This window comes from Camelina sativa, chromosome 2, assembly GCF_000633955.1.
Source record: "Camelina sativa cultivar DH55 chromosome 2, Cs, whole genome shotgun sequence".
NCBI classification, from domain to species: domain Eukaryota; kingdom Viridiplantae; phylum Streptophyta; class Magnoliopsida; order Brassicales; family Brassicaceae; genus Camelina; species Camelina sativa.
Genome location: NC_025686.1, coordinates 1,426,425 through 1,445,635, shown reverse-complemented (window position 1 = coordinate 1,445,635; position 19,211 = coordinate 1,426,425). Strand labels below are relative to the sequence as shown.

At 36.8% G+C, this 19,211-nt stretch overlaps 4 protein-coding genes across 4 annotated transcripts; 2 read left to right on the top strand and 2 right to left on the bottom strand.

Moving 5' to 3' along the window:
* LOC104713786 lies at nucleotides 3,397-4,219 on the bottom strand. Its single transcript, XM_010430994.2, has one exon. It carries the CDS (start codon nucleotides 4,024-4,026, stop codon nucleotides 3,481-3,483), a length of 546 nt encoding a protein of 181 aa, XP_010429296.1. The 5' UTR covers nucleotides 4,027-4,219; the 3' UTR covers nucleotides 3,397-3,480.
* LOC104747067 lies at nucleotides 11,593-13,308 on the bottom strand. The gene has a single exon (XM_010468639.2). It carries the CDS (start codon nucleotides 13,211-13,213, stop codon nucleotides 11,735-11,737), a length of 1,479 nt encoding a protein of 492 aa, XP_010466941.1. The 5' UTR covers nucleotides 13,214-13,308; the 3' UTR covers nucleotides 11,593-11,734.
* Nucleotides 14,771-15,474, top strand: LOC104713777. The gene has a single exon (XM_010430983.2). It carries the CDS (start codon nucleotides 14,830-14,832, stop codon nucleotides 15,397-15,399), a length of 570 nt encoding a protein of 189 aa, XP_010429285.1. The 5' UTR covers nucleotides 14,771-14,829; the 3' UTR covers nucleotides 15,400-15,474.
* Nucleotides 16,569-17,272, top strand: LOC104713767. Its single transcript, XM_010430971.2, has one exon. It carries the CDS (start codon nucleotides 16,628-16,630, stop codon nucleotides 17,195-17,197), a length of 570 nt encoding a protein of 189 aa, XP_010429273.1. The 5' UTR covers nucleotides 16,569-16,627; the 3' UTR covers nucleotides 17,198-17,272.

Here is a 19,211-nt window from a genome sequence, read left to right as displayed (position 1 = left end):
CCATGGTCGAGACCAGTCCAAACTATTACGGGCGGGCTATGGACATGCCCAATAATTAAATGGTCCCATTGGTCCAAAGACCAAATTTGAACCATGACCAAATGGGCAAAACCATATGGACATTGGGCATGCCCAATTCTCTAAAATTCTAGGGTTATGTAATTTTGGGGGAAAATTAGATTTTACAATCGATCATCAAAGTCTTCTTCCTTCTTCTTCTACAATCGTATTTACAGATCAAATTCTTATAATTTCACATCAGATGAGAGGATTCAACCATCGTTCATCATAGATACTCTCTTCTTCTTCTCTCGTGTTCGTCTTGCAAACGCAGAAGAAGTGAAAGCAAAACACATACAAACGCAGTCACCTTCTCTGTCGCCTCTTCCTCTGTCAATCTTAATAGGTACGAACTTGATTTGAGCTTATGAATCTAGTGGTTTTCTTAGTAAATGNCCTTAATCCAACACTGATTCCAAATGCTGAGTATAAAGCAAACTGACCCTTGTTTCTCATATTTGCAGATCATATCAGAGAAGAATCGCCGTGAGATCTCCAAGTACCTCTTCATAGGTACGAACTTGATTTGAGCTTATGAACCTAGTGGGTTTTTTAGTAAATGGGTTTATGCATAGAGACACAATAGCATTGATTGATTGAGTGATTGATTGATCTGGTTCGTTGTTTCTCATAAACAGCAATGAAACAACGTTTTTGTGTTTTTGAATGAGTGATTGATTGATCCTTAATAGTTCAAGATGTATCGCAAAAATAATAGAAGTGTAGACTTTGTTTTTGATCTTTAACTCAGAATTCTTACTTTGTTCATTTCTGATCAAAGCTTATTGCTTTGGCTAAGGGTTACATATGTATATGTATGGGCATTATTATAAAACACACTTTGATGCAAAACACTGAAAAAACAAATGATTGGGATTGAGAATGCTTTTCTCGGTAGTTTTTAAGTTGTTTAGATGATAAGGAACAAACTCGAATCTCTATGTTTCTCTTACAGCCGTATCTTGCCTTACTTAGTCACTTGATCATGTGCCTGTAAAGCACGAAGCTTTTGTTAGAAGTTCTAACCATAGAGGTGTGTAGTCAAGTTTGCTTGAGCATGAGTCTCCAACCTGATCACCCGTTTTACTCTTTGTCTCTCTGTCTCTTTCTAAAGCTCTAAGCTTGTAAATTTCTGATTGTTTCATTCATCTTTCTCATATAGCATTGCGTAACATGTAATTCAGGTGTTTGAAGCTGGGATTGTTTGAAGCTGAGCATCATTACTACGGGAAACATTAGACTTTACTTTGGTACCAGCACTCTTGCTCTGGTAATCAATCTCTCTCTGTTTTTTAAGAGTTCATCATCGAGTATATAAATATGATAAGCTTCTGTTTTTTAAGAGTTCATCATCGAGTTCATCATCTCTTTCATTTCATCGAGAATTATACGTATATACGACTCTTACATGGTTATCATTTTGATATTCCTTGCGTTTCAGATTGATTCAACCAAGTACAAGAGCTGAAGAACATCTCGTATGGTTCCAGAATTTTGCTGAAAGAGAAGGAGACATGGTATTGTTCTATACTTTAATAATTGTTCTATACTTTAATAATTGATTAATTCTTTACCGAGAAGGATAGTCAAGTATATTGGTTTTTTTTTTTGCTACTCTCAGGTTAGGATAATGGATTTGGATAGTCAAAATCTGATTGATCAATTGGCTAATGAAGAACACTTGACTGATGAAGACAATTTGGCTGATGAAGACAGTTTGGCTGATGAAGATATGCCACCAGCAAATGAGATTGTACCTCAGGAAACTGCTTCTTCTACTGAACAAGGTACAAGTAGTTCAAAACCTTCTAGTAGACGTCATGCTAGATGTTGGAAGAACTTTACACTAGGAAAGAAACATGTTGATGGACCTAAGGCTGGTAAACATGATGTTACATGCAAACACTGTAAGAGATATTATTGTTTGAATCTGAGTCGAAATGGTACTAACACCATGAATCGCCATATGCGATCTTGTTCAAAGACTCCTGGGAGCACACCTAGCATTAATAGGAAGCTGGATATGGTTGTCTTTAGAGAAAAAATTGCAGTGGCTTTAATTCAGCATAATCTCCCATATTCCTTTGTTGAATATGAAAAGATTAGGGAGGCTTTTACTTATGCTAATCCTTCTATAGAGTTTTGGAGTAGAAATACTGCAGCATCAGATTGTTTCAAGATTTTTGAGATGGAGAAAAGTAAGCTTAAGACAGTTTTAAGTAAAATCTCTGGTAGGATTTGTTTGACAACGGATTTGTGGAGAGCTATAACAATAGAGGGTTACATTTGCTTAACAGCTCACTACATAGATGTTGATTGGGTTTTGAAAACCAAGATACTATCTTTCTGTGCTTTTCCGCCTCCTCATACTGGTGTAGCTATAGCAATGAAGCTTATTGAGTTATTGAAAGATTGGGGAATAGAGAAGAAGGTGTTTACTCTAACAGTAGATAACGCTTCTGCAAATGATAGTATGCAAGGTATTTTGAAGAGAAAGCTACAAAAAGATTTGGTTTGCAATAGGGAATTTTTTCATGTAAGATGTTCAGCGCACATCTTAAATTTGATTGTGCAAGATGGTTTGGATGTGCTTAGTGGAACTTTGGATAACATCAGAGATAGTATTAAGTATGTCAAGGGATCTCAGTCTAGGATTGATTTGTTTCAGAATTGTATGGAAACAGTTGGAATTCAAATTCAACAGTTGATTTGAATGTTGTAGGTGATGAATTTTTAACTTTATTGATTTGAATGTCGTAGGTGATGAAGAGTTCAAGTTTGTTGAAGAGGAAGGGAATATTGTTGCTGTCTAAGTTTATGACTTTGGTTTTTGAGTTATGAGTTTATGACTTTGGTTTTTGAGTTATGAGTTTATGACTTTAGCTTTTGAGTTATGAGATTATGACTTTGGCTCTCTGAGAGCCCATTAGCTTTCAATTTCTCTTTGCACTCACTCCATCAATTCGTTTGAACAGCGACGTGAAACGAACGACGCCTACTCCCTCCTTCATGGTGAAAGTGCAAATCGAATCATTGGATGATCTGACCCAAAATGCACCAACTTATCCTAAACTATTAAGACCGAATCCATATTTGGTTGGACCAAATAATTTCCGGATCTGAAGCAAACTGGGTCTGGTGACACTAACATCGATCAAATCTCTCACTTTGGTGTAATTGGGCCACTTTAATACTACCATGAATTTATTTTTCTAAACAATAACATATGGTAAAAAAATCATAATATATGGGGAAATATGTGAGTGCAAATTAAGAAAAAGATTTAAAAAAAAAAATTGAAATATTTATGTGCTTGTCGTAATTAGAAAATATTCTACAAAAGAAAAGAAAAGAAAAAAGACAAAAGCTGCATTCATAAATAAACAAAAATAATAAGCATCATCACCATAAATCTATAAACTATACGGCGTCTTTGTGCTGTTTGTATTCCAAATAAGAGACTTGTCTCTGCAACTTGATCTGCTCATAGAACTTAGCAATGAACTCCTCTGCTCTCACATCCACCCCTTTCTCTTCTTCCTCATCATCTTCTTCCGTACAAGATTCATACTTTAATTCATCGTAACCGTACAATTTTACCTCATTGGAATAATCCTGACCGTCCATTTCAAAGTCGTAGTCAAAATCTACGGGAGGAGCAATGCAGGGAAGGAGGAGGAACCTCATAGACGATGTAGTAGGACAATGTTTCTTGACGTTAAATAACGGCGTTTCATCAAACGAAAGCTGGCGTTCTCCGTAATAACGGTCACCGTTACTACTACTATGATGACGCATATGCGCTAGGGCTTTGAGATGCTTGGAGAACAAGCTACGTAGTTCGAACAAAGGCCATCTTTTGAAAACTCCACCTTTTCTTCCCCATAGAAGAGCCATCCTGACGAGACTCCATGCTTTATGTGTTATTGCGTTTCTTCTGGTTTTCTTCTGAGACGAATCCGCCATTGATGGTTTGATATATACTCTGCAAAATCTTAATAATTGTAGTAGTGATTTGATCTGATATGGTTTTTTTTTTTTTCTTTTCTTAATGAAGAGTGTTTTTTGTTGTGTGTGGCTTATGGTTTCTTGAAATGATTGTGTGATATATAAACGCAAAAGTTGTGCAACTTTTGCTTGCTGTTTGCAATTTGCCCAACGCGGAGTAACAAAAATAAATAAATTATCATATTTAACGTGACTGACATTTAGTGCATAAAGTAAGCTATTTTGTATAAAATATATATTTTTTTTTATTACTAGTTTTTGTACTCGATTTAAGAAACAAAAATCTATAAACAAGAATGCCCCCGAAATTTAAAAACTTAAGATATTATCATTTAATTTTCTTCATTACTCATAAAATGGGGGAAAAAAAAGCGTTTACAAACAAAATTTTAAAAGAAAAACTTTTACAAATAACTCATGTGGGTCACGGACTCACGGCTGGACTCGGACCATATCTTAGCTGTGTTAGCCGTTTTGTTTCTCAATTTATGCTTTTTCGTTTTGTTTCTTTTGTCTGTTATGCTTTTATTAGACTTTTAGTCTTTATGCATATACATTTTTGTTGTTTTCAACATAATTATTAGTTTCACGTTTTCAATCTCCAGATGTGTATACGTTTAGATATCGTCTTCTTTTCATTTATTTATCAATCTATCTTAAAATTAACTTAGATGTTTATACGTTATATTTACATAATGGTTCTTGCCGTTTGTATTACAAATTTTTGTAGATGCTACAACAAATAAAAGTGTTAGAAGAGTTCTACATGATTTGACTAGAAAGAGTTTTGTCTTTTAAGAAATGCAATTTTATTTTGGATAAAATAAATTGATAAACGAATAGTTCCAAGTCTATAATTATGTGGTAGTTAAGCTGGATCATTACTGAACTTGCAACGGTTAGAAAATAGGGGTTAATAATCTAATAGAAGAAAACGAATACACAAAAATTGAACTATCATTATAATTAAATAGGGATTATTATTAAAAAGTAATGAATAATTAAAACTTGGGAGAGTAGGCTGTATTAGTTTAGTTGTGTGTGCCATTGAATCATGTTGTTGCGGCTGTCTCTTTATCATAGTTTCCAGTTTCCACGAAACCGTGTTCCATTTCCAGATACTGTATTTGTAACGTGCGTTCTTTGTTGGATCTCAGAAAGTATATAGATTAATGAAAATGAAAATAAAATATATATATATATGTATATTTCTCAACTTCTAGAACAACGATATTGACAACCAAAAAAAGGAACAACAATAATGTTAAAAATAAAATAAAAATATATCTTCATGCAAATTAGTGCCGCCCACACTATATTGGTAATATTATAAGGCTTGGCACCGCCAAAGTATAAAGAAGTCTTGTTTTACTATTGCCTGTGACGTTTTTTGACATGTATTTTGTGAGAAAACTAGTATTTTATATTATGATGTTTATAATTGGTTAAATTTCTCTGCACATAGTTACATTTATCGATACATGAGAGTTCAGGGAAGATGGTCTCAAAGATTGTACGTATCGGAACAGAAGCGCTTCAGTTGACAGATAGAGTAAATTAAAGGCTTCAAATCAATGTTACTTATGTACACATGGGAACACAGAACTGTGTTTAGACTGGCTGAGATAGCAGACTCTTTGCTCTTCTGTTTGAATCAACGGTACCCATAATTGTCTCAGACATCACTAGATATTTGCCGAGATTCATTAATTACAACAAGGTAAGTAAGATATATCATATATATATATATATTCACACTCCACGACAAAACAGGTTTCTCTCCCAAGTGCGTCTTTTCTCCCAAACCGGTGAACAGTGGTTTTGTTCTCAGCAAACCTCCGGCGTCTTCAACGGCGCCGGATCCTCGCATCTTCCGAATCGCCAAGCCCAAGCTTTACCATGGGGAAACAAAACCGTCTCAAGAAACCCATTTCCAGTGGAAAATTGAATCCTGTGAAGGGAGGATCCTCCTCTCCGGAGTCCGTCTCTTCAGCTGTTTCTAAGAAAGTTACCTCCACCGTCGAAGGCACTCTCCCACTTGGTATGGCTGACCTCGCAGCAGTCTCTAAGACAGTCTCGGTCGCCACCAAAAAACCAGATCTAAGACCTGCTCTAGATCTGGAAACTCAAGGTCAATCGGTTGAGCAAAAAGGAGTCGAATCTTCAGAGGTACCTCCTTCACTGGCTGAGAAACTAGCTACGGCTCAGACTCTCCCCACCTCATCTGCGCAAGCTGCACCCGTTTCGGTTGTTGCGGCAAGCCCAGTATCTGCTACAGTTAATACACCGGCTGAAGAAGAAAGTTGGTGCGACATGTTCAAGGGAACATCAACGAGACTGAAAAAGGTTGGCACAGCCTTCACACTGCCCTCGAGTAAACCTTGTGTGAAGATTCCAGACTCAATAATCGAGAAACATAAGAAATCTTGGGAATCCTTCATTCTGGGGCAATTTTACTCCGACCCTCCTGCTCAAGGAACAATTCACAATATTGTTAATGGGATATGGAGTAAGCAATTTCGGGATGTATCGGTATCAAAGATGGAAGGAAATGCTTTCCTTTTCTGAATCCCAAATGTGAATACAAAGAATTGGGTTTTAAACCAACGCCTCTGGCAAATTGAAGGCCAAACAATGTTTGTAGCGAAATGGGAACCGGGTGTCATTCCGGTGAAACCTGAACTCTCATCAGCGCCAATCTGGTTGGAGCTTCGGAAGGTTCCCCTCCAATTCTTTAATGAGGGAGGATTGGAGAGAATTGCGAGCTTGGTTGGCCACCCCAAATTTCTTCATCCTGACACGGCAAGCAAAAGAAATCTTGAAGTAGCAAAGGTCTTCACGATCATCGACCCGAGAAAGCCCCTCCCTGAGGCGGTAAATGTACAATTCGACTCAGGCGACATAAGACGTATTGAGGTTTCAAGTCCTTGGATGCCTCCTGTTTGTGCCTTTTGCAAAGAGGTGGGACATAGCCTGAAGCGGTGTCGTGCTGCCCCAATCCTTTGTAAAGGATGTAATTCTACTCTCCACTCCTCGGAGGACTGTCTCCGAAATAAGCAGCAGACTCCGAAGGCTAAGCCCAGGAGAAGACGATCAAAAACCCCAAAACCAATGGCAAAGGAGGGAGAATGGGTGAGGGTTGGCTCTCGAAACAAGGTTCTTTCCTTGGAAAACTCCACCCCGTCTATGTCAAAGGAGTCCTCTTCATCAAAGGGTGAGGTCTCTCTCCCAATTCCCAAGGGATCGAGAAGTCGTATTGATCAAGGGTTAGACGACAAATCGTCCTCTAAGGAAGAGGAGGATTCTTCGGACCAACCATCTAGTCAATCTGAAGAAGATGAATTAGATCTAGAAGATGAAGAGAGGTTCACGGAAGTGTTGTCTCAAAGACAACAACGAAGTGCCAGGGGCAAAGGCCCCAAATCCCATAAACAATCATGTGTATAGACGTTTTTTGTTGGAATGTTCGCGGATTAAATTCTTCCTCACACCGCCGCGGTTTTAAGAAATGGCATAGACGCCATCTTCCTCTTTTTGGGAGTCTGGTGGAGACTCATGTCAAGCAACCAAAGCAACAGAAATTCCTTAATGCATTGTTGCCAGGTTGGTCTTTTGATAATAATTATGAATATTCGGATTTAGGTAAAATTTGGTTGTTATGGCACCCGAGTGTCAAAGTGGATATTATAACAAAGTCTCTCCAAATGATTTGCTGCGAAGTGAAGCTTCCAGATTGCTCTGAATCCTTCATTGTTTCCTCGGTCTATGCGGCAAATGATGAGGCATCTCGGTTGCTTCTTTGGGATGAGCTTGTCTCTTTCTCTACATCAAATACGGTTTTGAACAAAGCTTGGTTGGTTATGGGAGACTTCAATCAGATATTATCCCCAAATGAGCATTCTACTTCCTCAGGACCTAATGTTGATAGATCTACCAGAATTTTCAAGGACACCTTGATGAATGCTGAGCTAGTGGATCTAAATTACAGGGGAAACACTTACACTTGGTGGAACAAAAGGAAGAGGGATCCAGTTGCTAAGAAACTCGATCGCATTCTTGTGAATGATAAGTGGTCGTCACTCTTTCCTGTATCCATGGGACAGTTTGGTGAACCTCTTTTCTCTGATCATTCCTGTTGTGAGGTGACTCTGGACGCATCAAATCCTAGATCAAAAAAACCGTTTCGGTTTTACAATTATGTGCTGAAAAATGAAAACTTCCTCCCCCTGATTGGCGAGCAGTGGTTCTCTCTAAATGTTGTTGGATCTGCTATGTTTAGAGTCTCAAGGAAGTTGAAAGTGTTGAAGCGAGTTATCAAGGAGTTCAGTAAGCAAAACTATTCTAACCTGGAAAAGAGAACTCAAGAAGCTCTAGAAAAGTTAAGTGAGGCTCAAAACATTATGCTTTCTCATCCAACTTCTTCAAATGCTGAGATTGAGCTTGATTGCCAGAGGAAGTGGAACATCCTATCTACAGCAGAGGAAAGTTTCTTTCTTCAAAGATCCAGAGTAACCTGGTTTCGGGAAGGGGATATGAACACGTCCTACTTCCATAAAATGGCTTCTGCTAGACAATCAATGAATCATATTCATTTTCTTACGGATCAACATGGCAGTCGAGTAGAGTCACAACAAGGTATCCAAGACGTTTGTGTGGAGTTCTTTCAAAGTAACCTGGGAGGGTATCAAGACCAACCAAACTTCATTCAGGAGGATATCTCAAATCTGCTGAGCTACAGATGCTCTCCTCAAGATATAGCATCTCTAGAGGCTCCTTTCTCAACCGAAGATATAAAAGCAGCTTTCATCAGTCTTCCAAAAAATAAAGCATCTGGTCCAGACGGTTACACACCGGAATTCTTTTGTGCTTGTTGGCCTGTCATTGGCGGAGAAGTTACAAAAGCAGTGCAAGAATTCTTCAGATCGGGTCAAATATTGAAGCAGTGGAACACCACAAATTTGGTTTTGATCCCCAAAATTCAAAATGCATCTTCCATGTCAGAGTTCAGACCTATCTCTTGTCTAAATACTCTCTATAAGGTAATCTCAAAGCTGTTGGCAGGCAGGCTTAAGGAGATCCTCCCATCTATAATCAACCACTCCCAATCAGCTTTCTTACCAGGCAGACTGTTGCTGGAGAATGTTCTCCTTGCTACGGAGATAGTTCATGGTTATAACAAGAAAAATGTGGCGCCTAGTGCAATGCTCAAGGTGGACCTGCGGAAAGCTTTCGACACAATCATGTGGGATTTCATTATAGCAATGTTGAGAGCAATCGAATTGCCAGAAAAATTCATAGGTTGGATTCAAGAATGCATGTCCACCGCCTCCTTCTCTGTTTTGGTAAATGGTCAGACGGGAGGATATTTCAAAAGTACCAAAGGTCTAAGGCAAGGAGACTCCCTTTCTCCTTACTTATTTGTTTTAGCGATGGAGGTGTTCTCAAATCTCCTTCAGTCCAGGTTTGACTCAGGGTACATTTCATATCACCCAAACACCTCCGATTTGAAGATATCTCACCTGATGTTTGCTGATGACATGATGATCTTCTTCAATGGAGACAGCTCTTCTCTTCACGGTATTTATGAAACTCTCGAAGACTTTGCTGGTTGGTCTGGTCTGCACATGAATCCAGAGAAGACTCAAATATTTCATGCAGGATTGAGCCAGGCAGAAACTGAGGCTTTAACTTCCTATGGATTTGCTACTGGCTCGCTCCCTATTCGATACTTGGGACTCCCCTTGATGAGTAGAAAATTGAAAGTGGCTGAATATGCACCATTGATTGAGAAGATCCAAGCTAAATTCAACTCATGGTCTGTCAGATCCTTATCTTTTGCGGGTAGAGTCCAACTTCTAGCTACAGTCATCTCAGGAATTGTAACCTTTTGGATCTCTACATTCATCCTTCCTTTGGGTTGTATAAGAAAAATTGAATCCTTGTGCTCCCAGTTTCTATGGTCAGGCAGAAGTGACTCTAGAGGAATGGCAAAAGTAGCTTGGTCTCAAGTCTGTCTGCCAAAAGAAGAGGGAGGCCTGGGTCTTCGGAGGTTTGCACCTTTAAACAAAACTTTCTGTCTCCGCATGATCTGGCTATTATTCTCCAATAGTGGTTCACTGTGGGTAGCTTGGCATAAACACCAAAATTGGAATTCTCGGTTAAGTTTCTGGGACCAGTCGGAGAAAGTTTCAGACTCATGGAACTGGAAAAGCTTATTAAGATTACGAGGTTTGGCAAGGGAATTTGTCAGATGTAATGTGGGAAATGGAAGGTCAGCCAGTTTTTGGTATGATATATGGACTCCTTATGGCCCCCTCATTGACTATATCGGTGCGGATGGCCCCAGGGATTTGCGAGTTCCCGAAAATGCCAAAGTTCGTGAACTTTGCGCAAGTGATGGATGGATTATCGCCAACCCGAGATCGGACCAGGCCCTAAACCTCCAGATTTATCTAACAACCATTCAAATTCCTCATGATGATCAAGGTATGGACTCTTATGACTGGGTGGTGCAGGATCATATATGTGAAGGCTTCTCTTCATCTCGCACTTGGGCTAGCGTACGACCCAGAGCAGACTTGGTTGATTGGTTTCACACGGTTTGGTACAAGGGAGCAATACCGAAGCATGCGTTCAATATGTGGGTCACAAACCTTAACTGTCTTCCAACGAAAGTAAGGCTTGCTCATTGGGGACTGAATATCGATACAACTTGTGATCTATGTTCTTCTCAGTTGGAATCGAGGGATCATCTGATGCTACATTGTGATTATGCCCTCGTCCTTTGGGAAGCAGTAAGAGTGAGACTACACCTCCCTCAGTTATCTTTCACCTCTTGGTTGGACTTGATTGTATGGACAAGAACAAAGAATTGCAGGTCCCCACCAACGCTTAGGAAACTGGTTGCTCAATCAGTCATATATGCCATTTGGAAACAGAGAAACAACCTTCTTCATAATCAAGCTCAAGTGCTACCATCTGTACTCTTCAAAGGCATTTACCGGGAGATAAGGAACGTGATCATCGCTAGGCGCTTAAACAAACGGTTTGAGAAACTAATGAGTTGTTGGTTGTAAGGAATCAGTCTTGACTGAGATTTATTGTTCTCTTGTTTTATTTTTTTGCCAAGAAAACAATTGTAAGGGTGGAAACACTACTATTTCATTTTATATGATATTTGCAGTTTAGCAAAAAAAAATATATATATATTCACACTCCACGAGAAATTAATTATTTTATATTTTCTTATTTAACATATAATAATCCTTAAAATCTATTAAATTAGATATTAAAATAAGAAACTTGAATTTAGTTTTCACATCGTTTTTATAAATTTTTTTTAGATCACATGATTGGCTGACTTTTACGTTATGCAGATTTTAGAGCTTGAGAAAAAATTACGGAGAGTCAGTTTGCAAGATTTATATATAACTTTACTGTTTTTGGTTACTTCATCAAACTAAGAGATATGGGAAGATTGTGTAGAAAACCAGGTAGATCATATCAAATTAAGACTGCAAAAATTTTAGATACATATCATATATATCAAATCGATACATTAAGGAAATCAATTCACAATGCAAATGAACTTGTAAAAGAAATGACACAAGAAATCTAAAGAAATAACGATACATTAACATGCATGCTTTCTGTTTCATTTTGGGCTTTAATCGTAAGTGGCGCATCTTAAAGAGCACAAGTATTCATCTGAGGTTCCAAGCATCTTCACGACGATAGGGTAAATGCAATGCAACTTGCACTTTCTGCATAATGGACGATATATACTGTTATTGAGCACCACCTCATATAATTCAGGGTCACCCTCTATTGTGCTTCTTGGCATCAGACCTAAAAAGTCTCCGAGCACACAATCTCTATGCAAACTAGCTTGGTGATCTTTACATGTGTAGAACCATGTTTCTGGATTAGTTTCTTTCTCACAAATATCACACCAGTATTTACCACTTGCCTTTTCTCCATAGCATAGTGAGAGAGGATGATTTTCAACTCTGTGCTTTACCACTAGTGGTAGAGTGGCGCATTTGAAGCACAATGAAAATTTGCAACCATCTTCAATGCATCTAAGCACATGGTAACGATTCGTGTTGCAACCATGGCAAAATCTACACTCATGTAATACAGTGTAATATAAGGGATGATCAGGATGACTTGAATGGACAAATGGCTCAGAAATTGAACTGCACCGAACATCGATTTTTATATCCCCATGCTGGTACCTGAAACCATTGGACATGTTACCACAAGCATGACATGTAAAGAATTTGTTATCGGTTGTCACTAGAGTAAGTCGTTCATTGTGTAGCACATGTCGTTTCTTTCTAAGAAATCCAGCACAGTTTTGATGGAGAATAAAATCACAGTCCATACATCCGTAGAAGGACTGGAGACATATGGGATGGCTGCACGCGCTGCACCGCTTGTTGTCATCACACAGAACACCATTAACGTGGAGTTTTAGGTAATGCTCATTGTGGCTGAAATGTTGTATTGTGTTGTCATCTATCACCACAAACGGCTCTATATCTTCTATTTCTTCAGGTACTCCTTCGAGTTCTATCCCGTTCCACACATCATATCTAGTAGCACATCTCGAATGAACGACATAACTAGGACACCGCTGACAAGAATAACCTCCATAAGTCCAATCCACCTTTTGGTGACAAACTCCACAAACAGAATTCACAACACCAAGAATGGAAGTTCGAGAAACACGGTGATCATGCCTATTAATGTTTATGAGGCGTGGAAGGTTAAGACAGTGTTGATGGATCATGAAACCACATTGAAAACATACGTAAGGGCTTCGAGATCCCTTCAGCCCACAAGCATTACATGTAAAAGAATCGAGTCTTGGGAGAAGGGTGAGTTGATGATCATGAGCTTTCAAATCCATCAGAGTTTTTGGTGGTGGGTTTGAAACACAACCCATATCCAAGGTAAAGTTACACGAAGAACAATGATAAAACATCTCATCAACCATTCTTAGGCAAAGACGACATGCTCTGTCAGAATAGTCTGGTGGCTTACCTGTGTGGAGCTTAAGAGGGTGCCAAGGATGGTAAGAATGGTTTACCTCCAAAGGATGCTCATGGACCAACGGCATTAACACTCCCTCAGAATCCATGGTCTTTCTCTACAAGATTTTGATGAAGAAAGAAGAAAAATTGAATCTGAAATCTTCTTTCAAGTCTTTCTCTCTCTCCAATACTTTTCTTTTACTTTGATGGACTTTTTCTACGCTTTCTTTTTTGGGTGGGTGGGTGAATGTATATTGTACACCAAACATCATCGTACTTATATATTATTTTACTATAGTAGACCACAGTTTTAATTATTTTTAATTTTAGGTGGCTATGTCCACAATTATTTGACTCCATGCACTATATATGAATTCTTAAAATAAACGATTTTTTTTCTCTTCTTCTTTTTATCGCAAGTAATCATATACAATAAAACGCACATTAATAAATGAAAACTAAACTCAAAACTAAATTAATATAAGATGAATCCATATACGATTCAGTAAAAGCATTGATAAAAGGTAAAGTAAAACTCAAAATACTTTAAAATGTAACAAGTTCGTATCGTATATATATATATGTGCAAAACGTCAATCTTGGTCTCTTTTCCCTTTCGATGTAGCATTTCTAACATGTCCATTAGAGATGATGTTTCTTTCTTCTTTTGGGTTCATTAACCATGCTTCTAAACCAAATGTTTGCTGTTTTGACAATAACTCAATGTTGGATGCTATGCAGCCTCCTACGTACATAATAAATCAAAGAAATTGCTATAGTACTCGAGTTAGAAGTTTTAGAATTTGGAGCAATATCTTCTTTTTATTTTCACTTTATCGAAAAGCTTTTGATCAGCAAGCATCAACATCAAAACAACAGAGCTTAATTCCACCCAAGATCAACTGTCACAAAAAAATGCCTACACTTCTCAACAGGGGAAGTTGAAACCGTCTAAACATGAGAATCAAATATCGGTGTTTCTCCTTCGACAATAGATTGAATTGAAGGATCCATGTTTAACCGAGAATGACATATATTCGCCGATGCCACTCTTTTCTTAATGTTCAGTATAACATAGTATTTCATCCTCCACCAGCAAAGTCCATCCAGGAAGTAAGTAAGTCTCTACAACATTATATACATCAATAGGTGGTTTCTGTCTCTTGTGATGGTACAGTAGTAATATAGTTTACTAGGCTATAAGCCTATAATTGCATTGTTTTTGGTTACTTCACAAAGCATTATATAGAAAGCGGATCAGGTACTACTGGCCTTCGAATATCCGATCACGTGTCTATAATGACCCCAAACACGTTGATTATCAGTGCATGGAGATGATAAAGTATGCATCAACGACGACGTACTACAATTAAATTAAGCCAATAACTAATTTGATTAACAGAACAATTAGTACTAGTAATATTAAATAATATATGTTTGGTTTTAGCTGTCTTTTGTTTTTCTTTTAACTTCCGCTTCTCGTAACAAAAGCAGTTAAGAGACAGCCTTAACTTTCACTATTAAACCCCAAACTCTTCATGACTTACAGCTTTCACCCCAATACACTTTTTAAAATAGTAAAATACACCCTTTTATTTTATTCTCATATAAATAGACTTGGTTTGTACGCAAAAGAACCTTGGGATCTTCTTCCAAAATCTCTCTTCCCTGCTATGAGCAGGGAAAAGTCTCCCCCATCTTGACTCAATTTTAATCACCATATATGGAAATTCAAAATCAGATGATGATCGATGGTGGCCAAGAAGAGATCAAGAATATGATGAAGAAGAAACGGTCACGTGGTTTGCATGTGATCGGTGTGGTTTTGTACATGCTTCGCCGTCGGAGGAGGAGGAGCAAGCCGTTTAATAACGGGTTTTGGGGAAGATTTGCCGATTCCTTTCGTCAGTTGAGAAACGACGATATTAAGACACTGCCATCGTCAAATATTACGATAACTCCACCATCGTCTTCTCCGGCGGCCATGGAGGAGGTTGCGGCGAGTAGTGACGATCAGGTATCGGAGATGGTCGAGGTTTTCACGGCGACGTCTAGTTCTTGCTCTTCGGGAATCGCGGGATATGGATCAGCAAAGTCGTTGCGTGATATGGATTGTCTCGATGAAGATGATTATGATGATGATGATGATGATTATGGTAATGATGATGGAGGTGATGAGATGATTGATGCGAAAGCTGAGGAGTTTATTGTGAGATTTTATGAACAAATGAGGTTGCAAAACCAGGCTTATACAGAACGTTACAAAGCTAAATCAGAGATGATGATGGTCTAAAACGCATATTGTAATTCTAGTCATTTAAGCATATTTTATATATTAAACGAATTTACGTACATATATGCATGGAGATGTGCGTATATATTGGGGCATTCTCAAAAATACCCCTTTTTCCATACCCCTTTTTAAAAATACCCCTTTATGTTGACCATTTTTAAAACTACCCCTCTTTATATACAAAATGACCAAATTAACCTTTTTGAGTGACAGCAAGAATGTACAGTCATCAAAATCGAAAATATTTTCCCGCCAAAAAGTTTCCCGCCAAATTTTTTTTTCCCGCCAAAAATCGAAAATTTTTTCCGAAAAAAATATTTTTTCCCGTCAAAAAAAAAAAATTTCCTGCCAAAATCGAAAATTTTTTCCCGCCAAAAATATTAAAATTTATACCTTTTTAAAACATTGTAAACGCTTTTAAAAACCTTGTAAATGCTTTTAAAAAGCTTGTAAATGCTTTTAAAAAGCTTGTAAATGCTTTTAAAAGGTTTTTAAACACCTTGTAAACGCTTTTAAAAACTTTTTAAAAGCATTTACAAGGTGTTTAAAACCTTTTAAAGCCCTTTTAAAAATCTTATAAAAACTTTTACAAGGTTTTTAAAAACATTATAAAAGCGTTTACAAGATGTTTAAAAACCTTTTAAAAATCTTTTTAAAAACTATTTGAGAACCTTTTAAAAACCTTTTAAAACCTTTTAAAAACCTTTCAAAAATCTTGTAAAAGCGTTTACAAGTTGTTTAAAAAACCTTTTAAAACTCTTTAAAATATCTTGTAAAAGCCTTTACAAGATGTTTATAAGGCTTTTATAAGGTAGAAACCTTATANTCAGTGCATGGAGATGATAAAGTATGCATCAACGACGACGTACTACAATTAAATTAAGCCAATAACTAATTTGATTAACAGAACAATTAGTACTAGTAATATTAAATAATATATGTTTGGTTTTAGCTGTCTTTTGTTTTTCTTTTAACTTCCGCTTCTCGTAACAAAAGCAGTTAAGAGACAGCCTTAACTTTCACTATTAAACCCCAAACTCTTCATGACTTACAGCTTTCACCCCAATACACTTTTTAAAATAGTAAAATACACCCTTTTATTTTATTCTCATATAAATAGACTTGGTTTGTACGCAAAAGAACCTTGGGATCTTCTTCCAAAATCTCTCTTCCCTGCTATGAGCAGGGAAAAGTCTCCCCCATCTTGACTCAATTTTAATCACCATATATGGAAATTCAAAATCAGATGATGATCGATGGTGGCCAAGAAGAGATCAAGAATATGATGAAGAAGAAACGGTCACGTGGTTTGCATGTGATCGGTGTGGTTTTGTACATGCTTCGCCGTCGGAGGAGGAGGAGCAAGCCGTTTAATAACGGGTTTTGGGGAAGATTTGCCGATTCCTTTCGTCAGTTGAGAAACGACGATATTAAGACACTGCCATCGTCAAATATTACGATAACTCCACCATCGTCTTCTCCGGCGGCCATGGAGGAGGTTGCGGCGAGTAGTGACGATCAGGTATCGGAGATGGTCGAGGTTTTCACGGCGACGTCTAGTTCTTGCTCTTCGGGAATCGCGGGATATGGATCAGCAAAGTCGTTGCGTGATATGGATTGTCTCGATGAAGATGATTATGATGATGATGATGATGATTATGGTAATGATGATGGAGGTGATGAGATGATTGATGCGAAAGCTGAGGAGTTTATTGTGAGATTTTATGAACAAATGAGGTTGCAAAACCAGGCTTATACAGAACGTTACAAAGCTAAATCAGAGATGATGATGGTCTAAAACGCATATTGTAATTCTAGTCATTTAAGCATATTTTATATATTAAACGAATTTACGTACATATATGCATGGAGATGTGCGTATATATTGGGGCATTCTCAAAAATACCCCTTTTTCCATACCCCTTTTTAAAAATACCCCTTTATGTTGACCATTTTTAAAACTACCCCTCTTTATATACAAAATGACCAAATTAACCTTTTTGAGTGACAGCAAGAATGTACAGTCATCAAAATCGAAAATATTTTCCCGCCAAAAAGTTTCCCGCCAAATTTTTTTTTCCCGCCAAAAATCGAAAATTTTTTCCGAAAAAAATATTTTTTCCCGTCAAAAAAAAAAAATTTCCTGCCAAAATCGAAAATTTTTTCCCGCCAAAAATATTAAAATTTATACCTTTTTAAAACATTGTAAACGCTTTTAAAAACCTTGTAAATGCTTTTAAAAAGTTTTTAAAAGCGTTTACAAGGTGTTTAAAAACCTTTTAAAAGCATTTACAAGGTGTTTAAAAACCTTTTAAAAGCATTTACAAGGTGTTTAAAAACCTTTTAAAAGCATTTACAAGGTGTTTAAAAACCTTTTAAAAGCATTTACAAGGTGTTTAAAAACCTTTTAAAAGCATTTACAAGGTGTTTAAAAACCTTTTAAAAGCATTTACAAGGTGTTTAAAAACCTTTTAAAAGCATTTACAAGGTGTTTAAAAACCTTTTAAAAGCATTTACAAGGTGTTTAAAAACCTTTTAAAAGCATTTACAAGGTGTTTAAAAACCTTTTAAAAGCATTTACAAGGTGTTTAAAAACCTTTTAAAAGCATTTACAAGGTGTTTAAAAACCTTTTAAAAGCATTTACAAGGTGTTTAAAAACCTTTTAAAAGCATTTACAAGGTGTTTAAAAACCTTTTAAAAGCATTTACAAGGTGTTTAAAAACCTTTTAAAAGCATTTACAAGGTGTTTAAAAACCTTTTAAAAGCATTTACAAGGTGTTTAAAAACCTTTTAAAAGCATTTACAAGGTGTTTAAAAACCTTTTAAAAGCATTTACAAGGTGTTTAAAAACCTTTTAAAAGCATTTACAAGGTGTTTAAAAACCTTTTAAAAGCATTTACAAGGTGTTTAAAAACCTTTTAAAAGCATTTACAAGGTGTTTAAAAACCTTTTAAAAGCATTTACAAGGTGTTTAAAAACCTTTTAAAAGCATTTACAAGGTGTTTAAAAACCTTTTAAAAGCATTTACAAGGTTTTTAAAAGCGTTTACAATGTTTTAAAAAGGTATAAATTTTAATATTTTTGGCGGGAAAATTTTGTTTTTCTTTTTATTGAATAAAATAATTTTCATGTAAGGGTAAAATGGATTCAGTTATAGATTCTTGAGTGTATTTGTATTAATTGATGAATTTGTACGTAATTTATATTAGTTATGTATTTATAACTTTATATATCCTCTTAAAGTCATGATGCTAGAACCAAACTGCAGCTAGCTTTTTGTGTTTTTTTTTAAAAATTTTTTTGGAATGACAGTACGTAGCTGAATGTAACTCCTTAGCTTCTAGCAGTACGTATATATGAGAGTTGTTGCTAATTAGTTGATATGGTGGAAGCCTGGAAGGTGTATCCAGTATCCATATATATGGCAAAGCCAGATGCATAACACATCATATTCATATAGCAAACAAAGTTTGTTTGTGCATATTGTTCTCATCTTTCCAAGATGCATAGAAGAGCAAATAGTTTTGTGGAGTGTGGCTGCTATGTTTAAAGTTTAATCTCGCTTTGTAATGCTCTCACTCACATTGACCTTTTAACCCCCATTTCAGAATCGTCTTGTTACGTTGGGAGCTATATTTAAGTCAAGTTTGGGCTATGTAATCATTAATATATTTGGGCCTTTTAAAAGCCTCTCTAAATCAAAACATTTGCTGCAGAAAAGGAAATAAAATATTTGCGTGGAGAGAATAAAGGAAAAGATATATTTGTATTTAGGGTTAATCCCATAATTAGTCGGTGTACCTAAAAAAGC